The sequence below is a fragment of the Rissa tridactyla genome, chromosome 7, assembly GCF_028500815.1.
Source record: "Rissa tridactyla isolate bRisTri1 chromosome 7, bRisTri1.patW.cur.20221130, whole genome shotgun sequence".
Classification (NCBI taxonomy): domain Eukaryota; kingdom Metazoa; phylum Chordata; class Aves; order Charadriiformes; family Laridae; genus Rissa; species Rissa tridactyla.
In genome coordinates this window covers 49,951,692-49,966,971 of record NC_071472.1, presented here as the reverse complement: position 1 = coordinate 49,966,971, position 15,280 = coordinate 49,951,692, and the positions used below count along the sequence as shown (strand labels likewise).

At 44.6% G+C, this 15,280-nt stretch overlaps 2 protein-coding genes across 8 annotated transcripts in view; one reads left to right on the top strand and one right to left on the bottom strand.

Moving 5' to 3' along the window:
- The window catches only part of MYO19 (myosin XIX), a 28,022-nt gene extending 12,775 nt beyond the window's left edge, over nt 1–15,247 (bottom strand). For 4 of the 7 annotated variants that reach the window (XM_054210364.1, XM_054210363.1, XM_054210367.1 and 1 more), the window contains exons 1-11: nt 8,393–8,529; nt 7,023–7,112; nt 5,119–5,263; nt 3,580–3,728; nt 3,234–3,347; nt 2,338–2,470; nt 2,073–2,142; nt 1,599–1,701; nt 1,290–1,386; nt 728–804; nt 249–339 (exon numbers count right to left, since the gene is read on the bottom strand). In XM_054210364.1, coding sequence (XP_054066339.1) covers nt 249–339; nt 728–804; nt 1,290–1,386; nt 1,599–1,701; nt 2,073–2,142; nt 2,338–2,470; nt 3,234–3,347; nt 3,580–3,728; nt 5,119–5,263; nt 7,023–7,034 — 991 coding nt within the window. In that variant the 5' untranslated portion in view covers nt 7,035–7,112; nt 8,393–8,529. Of the gene's footprint in view, nt 1–248; nt 340–727; nt 805–1,289; nt 1,387–1,598; nt 1,702–2,072; nt 2,143–2,337; nt 2,471–3,233; nt 3,348–3,579; nt 3,729–5,118; nt 5,264–7,022; nt 7,113–7,898; nt 8,050–8,392; nt 8,530–15,074 lie in introns of those variants that run through there. The other 3 variants (XM_054210362.1, XM_054210360.1, XM_054210361.1) reach the window with 3 other exon arrangements.
- PIGW (phosphatidylinositol glycan anchor biosynthesis class W) lies at nt 9,386–10,936 on the top strand. Its single transcript, XM_054210370.1, has one exon. The coding sequence runs from the start codon at nt 9,386–9,388 to the stop codon at nt 10,934–10,936; it is 1,551 nt and encodes a 516-aa protein (XP_054066345.1).
- Nucleotides 15,248–15,280: the final 33 nt, after the last annotated feature.

The following is a 15,280-nucleotide window of genomic DNA, read 5'->3' as shown; positions in this document are numbered from 1 at the left end:
CTGTCTAATGTTGCAGTTGCCTTGACCTGTACTGGAAGGATATTATCTCTCAGAGCTGGGGAGCATTAGGTTTTTGTTTGTTCAGTACTTTGAAACTGTGAAGTACCAAACAAAAACATGCTTAAATTTTGGTTTGCCCATGACCTTAATAGTCCCCTATCAAGCAGAAGAGCACAGTAGTCCTTTCCATTAGGCATCTACACTAAGACAACAAGACTCTCTGGAGCACAGCATGCTTGTTGCCTCACCTTTGGCTTTGTCTTCTAGTTCACAAGGCTGAGATTCATCCGCCGGATTAGAGAATTCAACATTCCCAAGATGGAGAAGGCCTGACAATACCTGAAATATAATCATTCATTGAGTTTTCTAAAACAGAGCTGCCCTCCAAGGCAGTGTCCTCTTAGCCTTCCCTTAGCCACACGAACACGACAAGTCAGAACATTTCTGCACAAAAAAAAAAAAAAACACAAGTAGATTCCAAGCTTCCACGTTAATTCCTAATGCTGCAATTACTGAAGGAAAACTAAAGTCCCCGGGTGCAGACTTTTAGTTAAGAATTAATATTTGGTTACACAACCTATTGTGTAGCTGCAGGCCCTCCAGTCAGGAGTACCAAACAACCCATGCTCTATACACTGATACAGATTTAATTCTGCAGAAATCCCACGCTAAAAAGACATTCCAAACATTAGCAGCAGCCTCATGGTGACCGTGCTTTGTACCTGACCTTGAAAATATTGTTCTGCATGGAGTGGTCAATGCCCAAGTGAAACATTGCATCTCTGGTCACTTCGAAGCAGTCCTCTGAAAAGCCAAACAGGTGCTATTTAAAAGAAAGCCACGCACACAAACACAGGCAAGCCGAACACTCTACACCATGTCCAGTTTAGCTGGAATTGTCAAAGGAGATAAAGGAAGCCAGATGCTGTTTTGGTAAATCCCAGAGTACGCGCTGGAGAACCAGGTCGTTGACTTAACGCTGACTCTGTGGGGCTCTGAAGTTAGGCAGCAGGTTGCTGAAGCACATCCAAAGACAAACGAGTTTCTAAACATAGCCACAGAGAGATGCAAATTTGCTAGGCCAAAACCTGCTGTTTTAAGCCAGCTGAAAACTGAATAACAGTGCAAACCGAAACTTAAAAAGAATCACATTAATGCAGGTGGCTTGGCAAAATGTCTGCTGGTGTCCAACCTGGGTCATGGGATTTGATAGGGCAGCCACATTTTTGCCTGCTTTTCTTCAAAGTTACAGCCGTTATTAATGGACAGTCTGTGAAACCAATCTTTACCATCTAAGTTTCTTTCAGAATTTGGCAGCCAGCGGTAGTCAGCCCCTTCCGGAAGGCTCCATTCCAGCCTCTCCTCTGCAGTGGCACCTTTTGTGATCTGGAGACAGAAAACAAGGTAATGACTGAATTCTGCCTTTGGTATTCGCATCTCACAGACAATGAAGAAGAACGCATTGGGAGCATGATTTAATTTGGAAGCATGGCAGACAGGAAAACTGCTAAATATTAAAAGTTGCAACTGTGCTAAATCTGGTGATTTCATCCCCGCTGTTTGTCAGAAATATGTAGCAAAATCAACTGAAGGCAAACCTGATAAAAAATGTGAAAGTTTCTTTCATTGGGGGCCTGATAGGCAACTCTGGTCTTCTCCAAAAGGAAAGTCTGAATGGAAGCACTACTCAGGTGGTGGAATCTAGAGGGGAAAAAAAAAAAAATCAAAGATTTCAACAAAACTTTCTCCCAGAATCCGACAGGTGTTGTTACGATACCAACTGACTATGAATGCTTTGCAGTTCACCTTCAGTTTTGTGCAACCTTAAGGTAATATTTTATTCAGAGTTCTGAACTGCATCTCTGTTTTTCCATTGCTCTCTTTTAGAGATCAGGGTGAGAGAGCTTGCATTAAAAAAAAAAAGAAAAGAAATAATAATAATGTAAGCTGCCAGCAAACCAAAATATGTTCTACAGACAGATAAAATATTCTATAGCAGGCTTCAGAAATAAGCTTGTAAAGATTTAAAGGAACAAAGACAATAGATAAGGTTTTTATGCAGTAATTATTACCTGTCTAACTGAAGCTGGATATATTTTCCAAAACGGCTACTGTTGTTATTCCGCAGGGTACACGCATTTCCTGTGAAATTGCCAGTGACAGATACAGCATAATCAGAGTGGTTCCACTCTTCCATGTAGGACATACAGATATTAAGGGTGATATTTGAAGAGTTTGTCTTTTAAGGAGAGGACCAAGAGCTAGACTTGTGTATTAACAAAGAAAATTCCCACAGTGGCCACTAGTTCTTTCTGCTGTTAAAAAAACCTCATTTACCAAATGCTTCCATGACAGGGTTGGAATCCAACACTCTCTTCTCTATCCTTTCCACAGTTTCATTGCCTTTTGGGGAGATAACTGAAGCAGCAACAGAAGCATAGAATTTCATAAGGCAGCGAGACGTCCAGGTCTGCAAGAGAGGGGCTTGACAATAGGTCTTTGTTTTTACCATGTTGTTAGTTATGTCAGTTAGTGAAACAGTGCTAGCTTCTGAAAACACAGTATGCAGCTGGCCATGATTCTGAAGAGAGCAATTGTGTCAGGATTATAGCTCTAGTTCAGTGGAAACTTTTTGTGCATGTGCTTCTGTGCAACAGACACACATTTAAATGCTACTGGAATCAGAGTGCGTTGCTGAATGGCAGTTCTACCAAGATGTAACCACCTGGAAGCTCACCTAGAATTAACAGTTAGTATCTTAAGATGAACCGAATATAAAAAGACTTTGAGTCACTAACATTCATCAAATCATTTTGTTCTCGGGCTTAAAAATATCCTGGATATCTTCCTGAATCGGGATGGACCATTACAGAAGGGTCTAGGATAGGATCTGAGTCTCCACATAGGGTTTGCTGAGACCCACACTAATTCCCTAACAGACTAGGCTGAGACATGGACTCGGGTGCGATTCCTGTTGAATGATTCAAATCTAGCCCTCCCAGAAATTACAGATGTCACCTCAAGAGCAGCTATATTAAGTAGAGTCTATTTAACTGCAGCAATCACTTCATGCTTTACACATATTTCAGAAGAGTCTTGCTAGAGCAGACTGGCTACGTGCTCTGGCAGAACTGTTTTTTCTTCGTCTTTCCTTGTTCACTGAAACACTGTGCACTAGAAATCACTAGCAAATCTCAAAACTGAAGAGCAATGTCAGAAAAAAATCTCCTTACCTTCCCAGCACCACTTTCTCCACTAACAATTATAGACTGGTTTATGGGTTCTATCTGGCTTTGGACGTTTCTGTAGGTTTGTTCAGCTACTGCAAAAATGTGAGGTTTTAAATCCTGGCAATAAAAGAGAATATTCATATTTAAGAGAACAGTAATTACACGGTTCAACAGCAATGAACAGCAAAGGTCTTCTCACATTTTTCTGAAAACAGTACTGCTCTTTTAACAGAACTCATATTTCACTAGAAATGGGTTTTATCCTTTAGATTATTTTGCTTATATAGATTTGGAAGAACTTGATCTCTGGGTTCTGCAGAAGGACAGTTATTTCAAATATAAGGATTACCTGAGGACGAAGTGCGACATGGTACTCTCTCATAAGCTCAGGTGAATAGAGGCAGGCGACAGGCTGAAATGGATTTAAAGCCACCAGGCTGCAGCCAGCATTTGTATAAAACAAGTTTACTGCATATCTTGCTTGAAGACATTTCAGAACTGAAAGACACACCTTCTGTTAGCATCTTTTGAAAAAGTGTATTTGACTCTTCCTGTTCCTGTTTGTAACAAAAATCTGCAGATACGTTACCTGTTAGGTTTAATAGAGAATGAGGTGATCGAGACAGTGATCTAATTAGATCTAATATACTGTCCTGGTTGCAGCTGGGATATAGTTTTCCTCATAGTAGGTAGCACGGGGCTATGTTTTGGGTTTGTGCTGAAAACAGTGTTGATAATATAGAGATGTTTTTGTTATTGCTGAGCAGGGCTTACACAGAGTCAAGGCCTTTTCTGCTCCTCACACTGCCCCGCCAGCGATGGGCTGGGGGGCACAAGGAGCTGGGAGTGGACACAGCTGGGACCGCAACTGCCCGAAGGGATATCCCATGCCATAGGTCATGCTCAGCATATAAAGGTGGGGAAGAACAAGGAAGGGTGGGGGGGACGTTCGGAGCGATGGCGTTTGTCTTCCCCAGTAACGGTTACTTGTGATGGAGCCCAGCTTTCCCAGGGATGGCTGAACACCTGCCTGCTGATAGGAAGCAGTGAGTGATTTCCTTGTTTTGCTTAGCTTGCGTGCACGGCTTTTTCTTTACTTATTAAACTGTCTTTATCTCAACCCAGAAGTTTTCTCACTTTTACTCTTCCCATTCTCTCCCCCATCCCACCGGGGGAGTAAGCGAGCGGCTGCGTGGTGCTCAGCTGCTGGCTGGGGTTAAACTGTGACATATAAGCAACAATGTCTTTAAGAGTTGCCCTTATTTTTAAAAATCTTTAAGGGATCTGCTAACTATTGCATTCAATAAATCCTGTGCTTTTATGAGGTTTCACATAGCCAGTCCTAGATAGAAAATCTGTTCATTTGCAGAACAGAGGCAAGAATTCCCCATCTGCACGAGGAACAGGCTTTAGCTTCTCTTAACAGGATGATCTTTAAAAGTTGAGTGAGCGATTTATTTTTCAAAACCGGTTTCATGGACACATTTTGAATCTAAGTCAGAGCCTCGTTTTTTTGATATATTCATGCAAAACCAAACTGCTATCACAAGGTCATGCAAGAGTCCTTCAACAGCATTAACCCTCAACCACACCCTGGCTACCTGAACCAACAATACAAACGTGAGCTCTGCATGCACAGCTTGATAAGAGAACAGCATGGCTAAATCTACAATAACAGTATTTTGGAAAAAAAATCAACCAAGCCAAATGTGACTTTCTAAGGCTTTGAATAGGTTTTAATAGGCTTTGAATCTTTAACTACTACGTTCTATTAATGCGTACTATAATAGTACTATGGTACTATTAACGCGATGAGAACAGTAACTACCACATATTAGTAGCCACCAGGGAAAGTGGCTCCTCAGGAGATACTCCCTTGGCTGCTCACCTGTTGTAGTTGTCACTGGATTAACTTTTGTGAGGTCATCAAAAAGATGCAATTTCTCTTCATCACTGAGGAACACTCTAACTTCTTCTTCAAATGATTCACTGAGGTCATTCTGGATGCTAGAATCTTCTTTTTGGCCATTTTCCTGGAGAGGATGTCAGAACAGCACCAAAGGCTGAATATAGCTGGACTTTCACCTCATCCACTATCGTTTATAGCTCTTCTACTACTTCCATATAACACAGGTTCAGTCTCAGCAGGAGTCATAACTTAGTATGTTTGAGCTACTCTTCCTCCCACTTGCCCTCCCCCTGCATCAACAGTTCCCATGGGGTGCTCTGTTTTTAGAAAGGTATTAGCGCATAAGAGATGGCAGGCGGACAACGCTGTCTGTAAACCGAATTCATCGCTGGCAATTCTGGCTGTAAGCAAAGGAACTTGGAAAGAATGTGTCCTTAGACTGACACTACCTGGCACTTGCAATTCTGCAGGTCGTTCAGCACAGACACATCTATCGTGTTCTCAACTGGCATATTTCTAAGCCTATGAATGTTATGGATTCGATGCAAACACTGCCGTGGCCATGGGAAACAGGAAGGACTGGCTGCAGAGGCCAAGGTAGAGCTGAAAGCTCTGCCGTCCAACACAGTTGCAGTTTTCCTAATAGAGACTTCCATTTTTAGAGCAGAGACTGAAGGCCCCAAGAGTAAAGTTGCAAAATGCACGCATTACATCCAGGGGAAAGAAATGGTGGCGTTATAAGAGCTGGGCTGCATTAGGTGAAGATTTGTCCCCTCTGAATTACTTAAAGTATTTAAGTCTTAGCCTCTGGGCTCCCATGTCCTTGACAACAGTTGGAAGGACACATTTGTTGTACAAACGTAATGGAAAACTTAGCCAGAAGAGAGACTTCAGGTCCTCTTTGTCATTTCTCGGGGGAAGGAGAGAGGGAAAATAAAAAAGGGAAAAGACGCCAGTCCCGATTTTTGCATTCTGGATATTCCTTTTCTGTTCCCTTTCTCCTTGAAGACAGAAAGTCCTTCAAAGTAACCCTACTCACTTGTATTTAGTAGCATAAATCTGCAATTCTTTAGAAGTTAACCAAGTCAATGAACAGTACCACCTTGTTTATACAGAAAAAGTGATAAATTTAGTTAGCAGCATTCCCACTACGTGAGCTAAGCTCATTAATAAAAGGGGAAACATACTGCAAAATCCCATTAACACATGTCTAAAAAAAAGTAAAGCTACAATACCGTACTTATTTAGGAGCATCATTATCCTTTGCAGACGGCATAAGTAGTTAATTTCTAGTAATACAAAATTTTACACAGTAAGGGGAAAAAAAAGCTTAGGAACGCAGCTAAACATTTACATCTAAGTGATTTCTGTTATTCTACTCTGAACGACCGTTAAGAAGCTTGCTGCTTTCACAGACAACAGACACGCACAATTATGAAATACTCTGTGGACAAGAGGAGTTTCTGCCAATTGCCCTTCCTGTGCTTTCCCACGTGTTCGCAGAGTTACGCCGGCACACGCCGAGTTCTTAAGTCCACTGTGCAGCTGATACTGCAAGACCTGAGAAAGGGCTTATTATCACTTCTGATACCTACACTGCATAGCTCATGTGTCCATTAATTTTACTGAAAAATTACCCTTAAGGATGTGCTTGCTACATGCATTAACACCTGCCCCATTAAAGCCACTGGCATAACAAAAATCACTAGCTGGTGTTAGTAACACAGCTCAAAACCACACAGTTAATAGGTCCAGGCAATTAATGAAGTAGGGGTGAATATGCATTAGTAGTTACCTAATCTTGACTGCATGGAAATAAGCCAAGAATTCCTTCTTGGCAGTAAAATTTAATTAGCACACACAATTCCTGGTTTTCTTTTTACCTGTTTTGGCATCTTGTCCAGCCCTATGGACGGGAACGCCGGAGAGGGCCTTTACTCGAGGGTATTTCATTCAAATTAGACTGATGAACCCTTAAAAAAAAAAAAAAAAGGCATTTAGAACAAAATAACTCCAGACATGTCATTCTCTGGATGGTTCCACAAGCAGAGCCCAAAGGCTTCAGACAGAAGTACTGATACCGGTGGAGGCCAAGTACGCTGGCGCTAGAAAGCCTGCCCGCGCTATCAGTAATAGTCACACATTCTGGTTGCCCTTGCAAATAAAGCTTATTTGGAAGGAATTATATATTTTTCCTTACTGCAGGAATAAAATGCTTGGTTTCTCTGGACTTAATAAAGCATGGTTCCTTGGCAAGAAATTACAACTTTGCTTTTGTTAAATTCTTCCAATTAGGACAAATGGGAAAGATTTGTGGGTCTGACGGCGTCAGAGAATCTAATGCTTTTGGAAAAGGAGTGACTCAGAAGTTTTGTATTGCACCAGAAACCAGATACGCTTGCTTGCTGTTATCTTCCTGTTTCCTCTGAAAATCAGCGGGACCCAACCCAAGGTGAGTCAAGCTCACCCTCTGAATTTCTGTGATAAACACAGAGATCCCAGTCACATAGCCAGAAAAAATTCTGTCTTCTTCCAGCAGCTGAAACTCCTATTCTATTCTATTCTATTCTATTCTATTCTATTCTATTCTATTCTATTCTATTCTATTCTATTCTATTCTAATTCTATTCTATTCTAATTCTATTCTAATTCTATTCTATTCTTCTTCCAGCAGCTGAAACTGCCATTACTTCTATTCTTTTTATTGCATTCCATTCCTATCCTATTCCATTCCTATTCTATTCTTATTCCATTCTTACCTGGCGCAAAATCACCGTTTAGCGACTACTTCAATCCACGATAAGAAGCGCACAGAGCTCAAGGTACGCACAGCCTTCCCCGAGCCCCTCTCTGCCTTTCGAGGGTTTCTAACCCAGTTACACTGTCACGCTTTCCTAGGAGAGGTGCTGCTTTGTCGCTGGCAGCGGAGTTCCCTGTGCCAGTCAGACCAGTTCCCAGAGGACACGGGCCATCTCAGCTCCCTGCCGATGCAGCCTCGCCCGCCCCCGCGCCTTTGCCAGGGCACAAACCGACATTCGCCCGGGCCCCAAGGTCGCTCCCAACGGGCCCGTCCCCCCCCAACCCCGGGGCCTAGCCACCGGGCCACCGCCAGCCCACGCGTTCCCGGGACTGGCGCCGGGGCCTCCCCCCGCGGAGCCCGGGGGCACGACCCTCCCCGGGGGTCAACGGCGGGCGGGCTCCGGGCGGCGGCTCCGCTGCGGGCGGCGGCGATGGCCGGGCCGGGGACACTCACCGCGGGCAGCGGGCGGACGGCGCGGGCCGAGGGCAGCGCGGAGCGGGCGGAGGCGGAGCCGGGGCGGGGGCTACCGGCGGCGGCCGGTGGCGAATCGGCGGCTGCGGAAGATCAGCGCTGGTTTCCCGGCGCGAAAGTGCGGGCGGGGAGCGCGGCCCGCCTTTACCCGGGGCGGGGCCCGGGACGCCGGCGACCTCCGGGGCTGGTTTCCTCGCCCCGCCGGGCTCCGCGGGGGACGGCGGCGCTGAGGTGCGGGTTTGTTCCACCCCCGACATCCATCTCCCGGTGTCCGGCGGGCGGCATCGGACGGGACGGGACGGGCCGGGCGAGCGAGGGAGCGCGGGTGGCTAACAGCGGCCTTGCTGCCACTCGCAGCCGGGTTACACAGCCCAGGCTGCAGTCCCGACTTTCTAATTAACGCTTGTCAAATTTAACGTATGTTCTCTTGAAACAGGTCCCACGGGAGAGGAGCCCGGCTGGGGAGGGCCACTGGCGCTGGGGCTTCTTTAGAAAGGATATTGCGATATTCTCGTGCAAGTGGGGATTTTATCTGCTGGTTTCATGGCACGCTCTGCTGACCGGGCAACAGAAAGCTCATTATGGTCCCAGTCTCACGTACCCATTTCATTTACGCTATGACTAAGTATATTCTATAGAGCAGGACATGCAGAAAGATTATTCACAAACTGAATTTCAACAGAGCATTTGGTATTTAGAGATCTTCAGCAAAAATATGTTAAGAATCTTGCTGGAACACAGCAAGGTTTGTAACGCTGGAACTCGGTTGGGTCTCGCAAGTGCCTCTGCTCCATTTCCCAGGTGCCAGCGCCAGCATCCACAGCACAGGGGCTGGTCCGTGTTCTTTAAATGGCAGAGTGACAAAACCAGATGACTTCTGAAATCAGCTTATGCTTTAATAAACCCGTAATGAGTCACAGGACTGATTTCTGATGAAGTTCTAAGGCTGCTGTTTTACAAAACTGACTCAAGTTCATGTTTGTGATTTCAGAGGAAAAAAGAAGAATGTCACAAAAGCATCTGAAGGAAGCCTTTATCAGCAACTTAAATGGAACTAGTTTGCTGGAAATTTCACTAGGCTTGTCTCTAGCCCCGCTCTGCCTGCTCTGCAGAGGACTCCTCCTGATTTTATATTACCTGCACTATGGGAAACCTTTAAGTTCAAGGAAATACAGCCTGCTGCTAGACTTCCTCGTGCTGGTATCTCCTCTCGTGTTCTCCTGTACAGTCTTGTCTCCGATCATCTTTTTCATGCCAAGTATCATTGCAGCCTTCTGTGCCGGAATATTTTCTAAAATATACAGCCAAAGAAAACACAAGACCAGAGTGCCTTTTAGGCAAATTGTACAGGAATTCCAGAAGACGTACTTGGATCCAGAATACATTCCAGCAATAACTGTGTTTCGCGTTTATGTCAACGTGTTGACATCCATCAGCATTTTGGCAGTGGATTTCCCGCAGTACCCAAGGCGATACGCCAAAGCTGAGACCTATGGAACAGGAGTCATGGATTTGGGAGTTGGAGCTTATATTTTTGGTAATGCTCTTGTTTGTCCTGAAGTTAGACAAAAGTCTTACGTGATGCAATCAAAATTTTCCAGTCTGGCCAGGCAGTTCTTTTCCGTTTGGCCGTTGATTTTCCTTGGTGTTGGACGACTGCTTAGCGTTAAATCTATAGAGTACCACGAACATACTTCAGAGTATGGAGTGCACTGGAATTTTTTCTTTACCTTAGCATTTGTGAGGCTTGCAGCATCTCTACTTTTAGCCATATTTCCAAAAAATAAATCTTGGATCATTGCTATAAATCTCGCTGTACTTTATCAGCTTATTCTTAACACTACCTCTCTGAAGATGTTTATCTTGCATGGGAGCAACGGCAGAGATTCGAGGGTTGGCTTTTTAAATGCCAACAGGGAAGGACTGCTCTCTCTTTTTGGATATTTAGCCATATACATGGCGAGCGTCCAGGTGGGACTGTGTCTGCTGAAGTGCAGGAACTCAGTCAAAGGCTGGATTGAAGCAGCGCGTTTCTTACTGCTGACAGCTCTTGTGCTCTTCCTATTTCTTCGTGTGTCGCAAGCGCACGCAGACCTTGTGTCCCGCCGGATGGCCAACCTGTCCTACTGCATATGGGTGCTCGCTCACTGTCTGACTTTCTTCACCTGGTTTGTGGTGACTGATCTCATGTTGGTGTTCACAAAGCTTCTTGTGAAGGGGTCCAGCGTGCCCTGCTGCTGGAACGTCGTAAAGCCCCCGAATACCGGCACAAAGCATGGAACGGAGGCTGTGCCTACGGGAAAGGAAGGCAAGCTGGCGCGCATTTGCCTGATTAGCGCTATTAATAAAAATCAATTACTATTTTTCTTGCTAGCAAATGTTATGACTGGTACTGTGAATATACTGATAGATACAATCCACAGCAAGACTGCATTTACCTTGTGTATACTGCACTTGTATATGTTTTTTAACTGTTTAATTATGTATATATTGCATGCCAAAAATATAGTATTAAAGTTTTGGTGATTCCACTCTTGTCTTAAGTGAAATGGTTCAGCTTTGTTTGCTGTAGTTGAATGACGGTATTCTAATGGAAAAATTAGTATTTTTCCTGAATATATTCCAATGATCTTTAATTTGGTATTAGCTTTTTATGTTTATGTTTTTATCTTATGTTTAGTGTTGATTATTTTTTTAATGGTTTGCTTTACCAAATTAGACAGTCAGTGCTGTTACCTGTTGGAGTTGTTACACATTTTCCCAAAAACTTAGTTTTTGAGATTGTTTGCTTAGTACTCCTGCTGCTCCTCTAAACACTCACGCAGAAGAGTAACATCGTATTTACAGTTAATGAGCTGTGTTCATACCCAAGTGCCGGTAGAATTCGGTAACAGTGTATATAGTAGAAGCCAGATGAAAAGTAAGAAAGTGGGTAATAATACAGAGAGAGACTTAGCTGTGTCAAGATTTACCTAGTTAAGGCCCTCGCATAAATAACAGATAAGAATAATTCCTCATATAAAAGGTATTCAATAAGTGGATACTTAAAAATGTTTTAGCCCCAGTCCTGCAAAGATTTATGCATGTGCTTGACTTTGATGGCAGTAATTGTATGTGGAATGTTAATCATATACTGAAATCTAAATTGGCCTTTGAATTAAAGCTAGATTTTATTTTCATCCTCACTGATGAATATAAATGAAGACCCTAGATAAACTGTGATGCTCTGAAGGGTAAAACTCAACTGCAGATGAATTCATAAAGCAGTCGTTGGAATTTGTGGTGCATATAGTAAGAGCAGCAGAGCCTTTTATGAGAAAATACAAAGATCCAAAACTAATTTGCCCCCAGCCTGCACACCAACATGTTGTGACAGCTTATCTTTAGGAACACTGTAAAATACAGTCTTCAGCTCTGCTTTGAAAGTACTCAAGGCCCACCTACTTGTCTATAAAATTATTTTAAACAGCAGCTCATTTCATAGTGTATTTTGACAGCTGAGATGTCTTCAACTGGGAACATTCTGTATTAATTTTTATTAGTAAACAAACAGTGTGCAAATGGAAAGAAGCATGACGCAGTGGGTCAGGGTACCGGCAGAGTATTGACAAAAGATGTGCTTGGTTTCTCTATCGCAGTCTTCCTGCGAGCCCAGAGCAGAACACCCTCTTTGTTCACTTTCCTAACTGTGACAGTTCTTCCTGACCTCATTAAGCTGTTGAGAAGAGAAATACATTTAAAGATTGTGAGGAATTCAATAATGAGAGATATAAATACTTAAGAAGGAGAATACAAATGGTAGTTGATGATAGATGTCTAATGTCTGTGGAGTTCTAGCAGTGCACATGGGCCATATTTCATATTTCTCCTTGTCTATCAAGTGTGATGAATCATAAAACCTATGGCGATTAAGCCTCTAAATCAGATTCCTTAAGGCAGACATGCTGTGGAATAATCTTAAATTTATGAGGTTCTCTCAGCCGTTGGCCAATGCAAGGGTGAAGTCTGAGGATTATAGGCTGTGGCCATGCTGATTTCATGCTTGTTTACTTCCAAGTTATAGCCACATAGTCTTCATAATTAAAGAAAACCAGCCTGTATTATCCTGGGGACAAATGCAATTAATTTGCAACGATGTCTTATTAACAGTTGTCACAGTTTCTAGCAGAGTTTTCTGGTAAGTGGTGTATGTATTTATTTTAAAACATTTCCTAGCCTTGCCTAGGGAAAAAAGGCCTCCATCATCATGAACTGAATGGCACTACTCATTTATGCAAAATTACTCATGGATATTAATTTTTGAAATATCTGAAGCACAAGACCTGGAGTGAGTTCTGCCTGTGAGCACAAGTCTATCGATGTGATTCAGAACTAAGGCACGAACGGGGTGTGACAAAGCGGAGTTGTGTCTGGACAAGCTGCAAACTATCTCGATGCCAGCTCCGTTCCGTGAAGCAAAAATCCCGTGGGAGGTCTGCTGTGTCTGTGCAGAGCCCTCTGAGCTCCACACTGGGAGCAGGCTGGCGGGCACCGGTCCCGGGACTGGGGCTGTGGTTTGCAACCAGAGAGACGTCAAAACGAGGGGACTGCGGTACAGAAGTGAGACGAGAGTGAGAACAACCCGCTTCTCTCAACAGTGCTGCATCACAAGGCTGTCTCCCACTTTTAAAGCCGCATGAAATAAGTTGTTCACCACTGAATTAATGAGAGACAATTAATTCTCATCGCTTATTGTTGATAACAAATGCGGCAAGCTCTGCCCTGAAGCAACCAGCGTAGTTATTAATGCTGAATGTTTAGACTATGAATAGATGCAGATAATTAACCATGCCTCTGAAAGAACCAAGAAATGCAAGCGAGCGTTCTTTGATCAGAGTCTGTCCGAGCAAACGGCACTGTAATTAGTCTGAAAAGATGCGAGAGAAGTTAACACCGTGATACTGCTGTAGACACTTTCTCCACACACACCTCAAGAGCTGTTAGATGAGTGGTTGGTAGGAACAAGAACACTACCTTTCATTTCACTTTGGGGCGTGTTTAGACGAGTAAGCTTCTGCAGATCAAAGATATATTTAAAAAAGACAGAAACTTTGATTTTGCTGTTACATAATTACTAAAAAGTTAAAGATATTTCAACTAGTAAGACTAAAATGGTTCAACTATAGCACACCACTGACTTCAATAATATTAATAGAGCAGAGAACTGGAAAAAAGTACATTTTTCTTCTTTGCTGCCGTAATTCCACCTAATGACCTTTTTGTAGGGCTGCAGGATAGACAAAACACGGTGGGAGAGTACAGCTGATTACATTTATTCTTAACCTTGTTATCTGTTAAACATCAGTAGCTTCTTACCAAATTTCATTATTTTTAAGGATCAACTCACTAGCACGCCTTCCTTTCCAACCCAGGAGCGTCTCTTTTGAAGTCAAATGTAACAATAAAGATTTCGGGGAGTATCCTATTTCAAAGCCGCTATGTCCTAAAGAACAGGTATTTCTTCCAGGCGGAAGATGGGACATGCAAATGAATGGCACGAAGGGGCTGTCTGCCTTTTCACTGGTTTGTAGATAAGAAGCAAGCTGCATGTTCTAGCAACTTAAAAAAAAAAACGTGGATAAAAATGACATGAAATGTAATGATGCTTTTCATACGTAGTTTATCAATGTGCATGCACCCTGAGAATACAAAATTTGGGGCACTCCCATTTTGTTGATGTGATCCAACCACACTCTGGGAGCGGAGGGGCAGAAGTGACAGAGGAGATGGACCCTGCGAAGACAATGTTTGCTCATCACAGTCCAGTGGGCTCACGATATTCCAACATGAAACTATTCCTTGTCACAAAACGCCAGCTTTCTTTTTTTGCTGAAGAAGAAAACCATGAAAATACCCAAACTGCAAACTGTGCAGCGATGTGGCTCTGCGCAATGTTTCCGGTAGAGGTAGAAATGTTGCACGACGAGTTCAAGTAAATTAACTCCTCCACTAAAGATGGTTTTTATGCAGAAACAAGAAAAAAAAAAATCCTGCTCCCTAATTGCCTCCCCTGCATTTTCTTGTGAGGACTTTAGTATCTATATACGTAAATAACAAGAATGAACAGACCAAAAGGCTATGGGGGTTTTTGCAGCTGCCTAAATTAAGCAGCCACAGGATTTCGAGCTGGTTGCACCAGGGTGCTGCAGAAACCAACAGCCTTCAGTTAAGAGACCGTAAGTCCAATTAAAGCCTGCCTTACCTAGCGTGTACTATCAGGGCAGGGAAATCTGAGGCTGCACTTTGATGGGTCCGAAGCGCAGGCGTTGGATGAGCTTTTGGCAGCTCACGCTCCCCATCGGCCTGCGCTCGGCGGCCTCCACAGCAAAGCCTGCGCCAAGAGCCCCGCTCACGCTCCGGCCCTGTCCCGCTGGAGACAGCGGCGGGTTTCCATCCCGCCAGCCCTTCGGGGTTTAACCTCCCCGGCTCCCCTTCACCCACCGCCTCAGCGGGGGAGAACCGCGCCGGGGACAGCGTCTGACACCCCGCCACCGACGCTTCCCAAGGCGCGGGGCCAGGCCCCCGCCGGCCCCTCAGCGCCACGGCGGGAAGGCAGCGGCCGCCTCAGGGCGGGGAAGGCCCGCGGATCCCCCGGGGCCAGGCCTCCCGCCGCCCTCAGCCCTACCTCAGCCTCCCGCCCCGCACTCGAGGCGGCGGGCGCCGCTCCGGCCGTTTGTTTGTCACCGGTCTCCCCGCGCAGCTCCTCCGGCGGCGGGGCTGCCATGTAACGGGCGAGCGGGCGCCTCCTGCGGGCAGCCCCGGGGGCGGCGAGGCGGAGCCGCGGCCCCGGGCCGGGGCGAGGAGGGGGGGGAACGGCGGGGCCACCGCCTC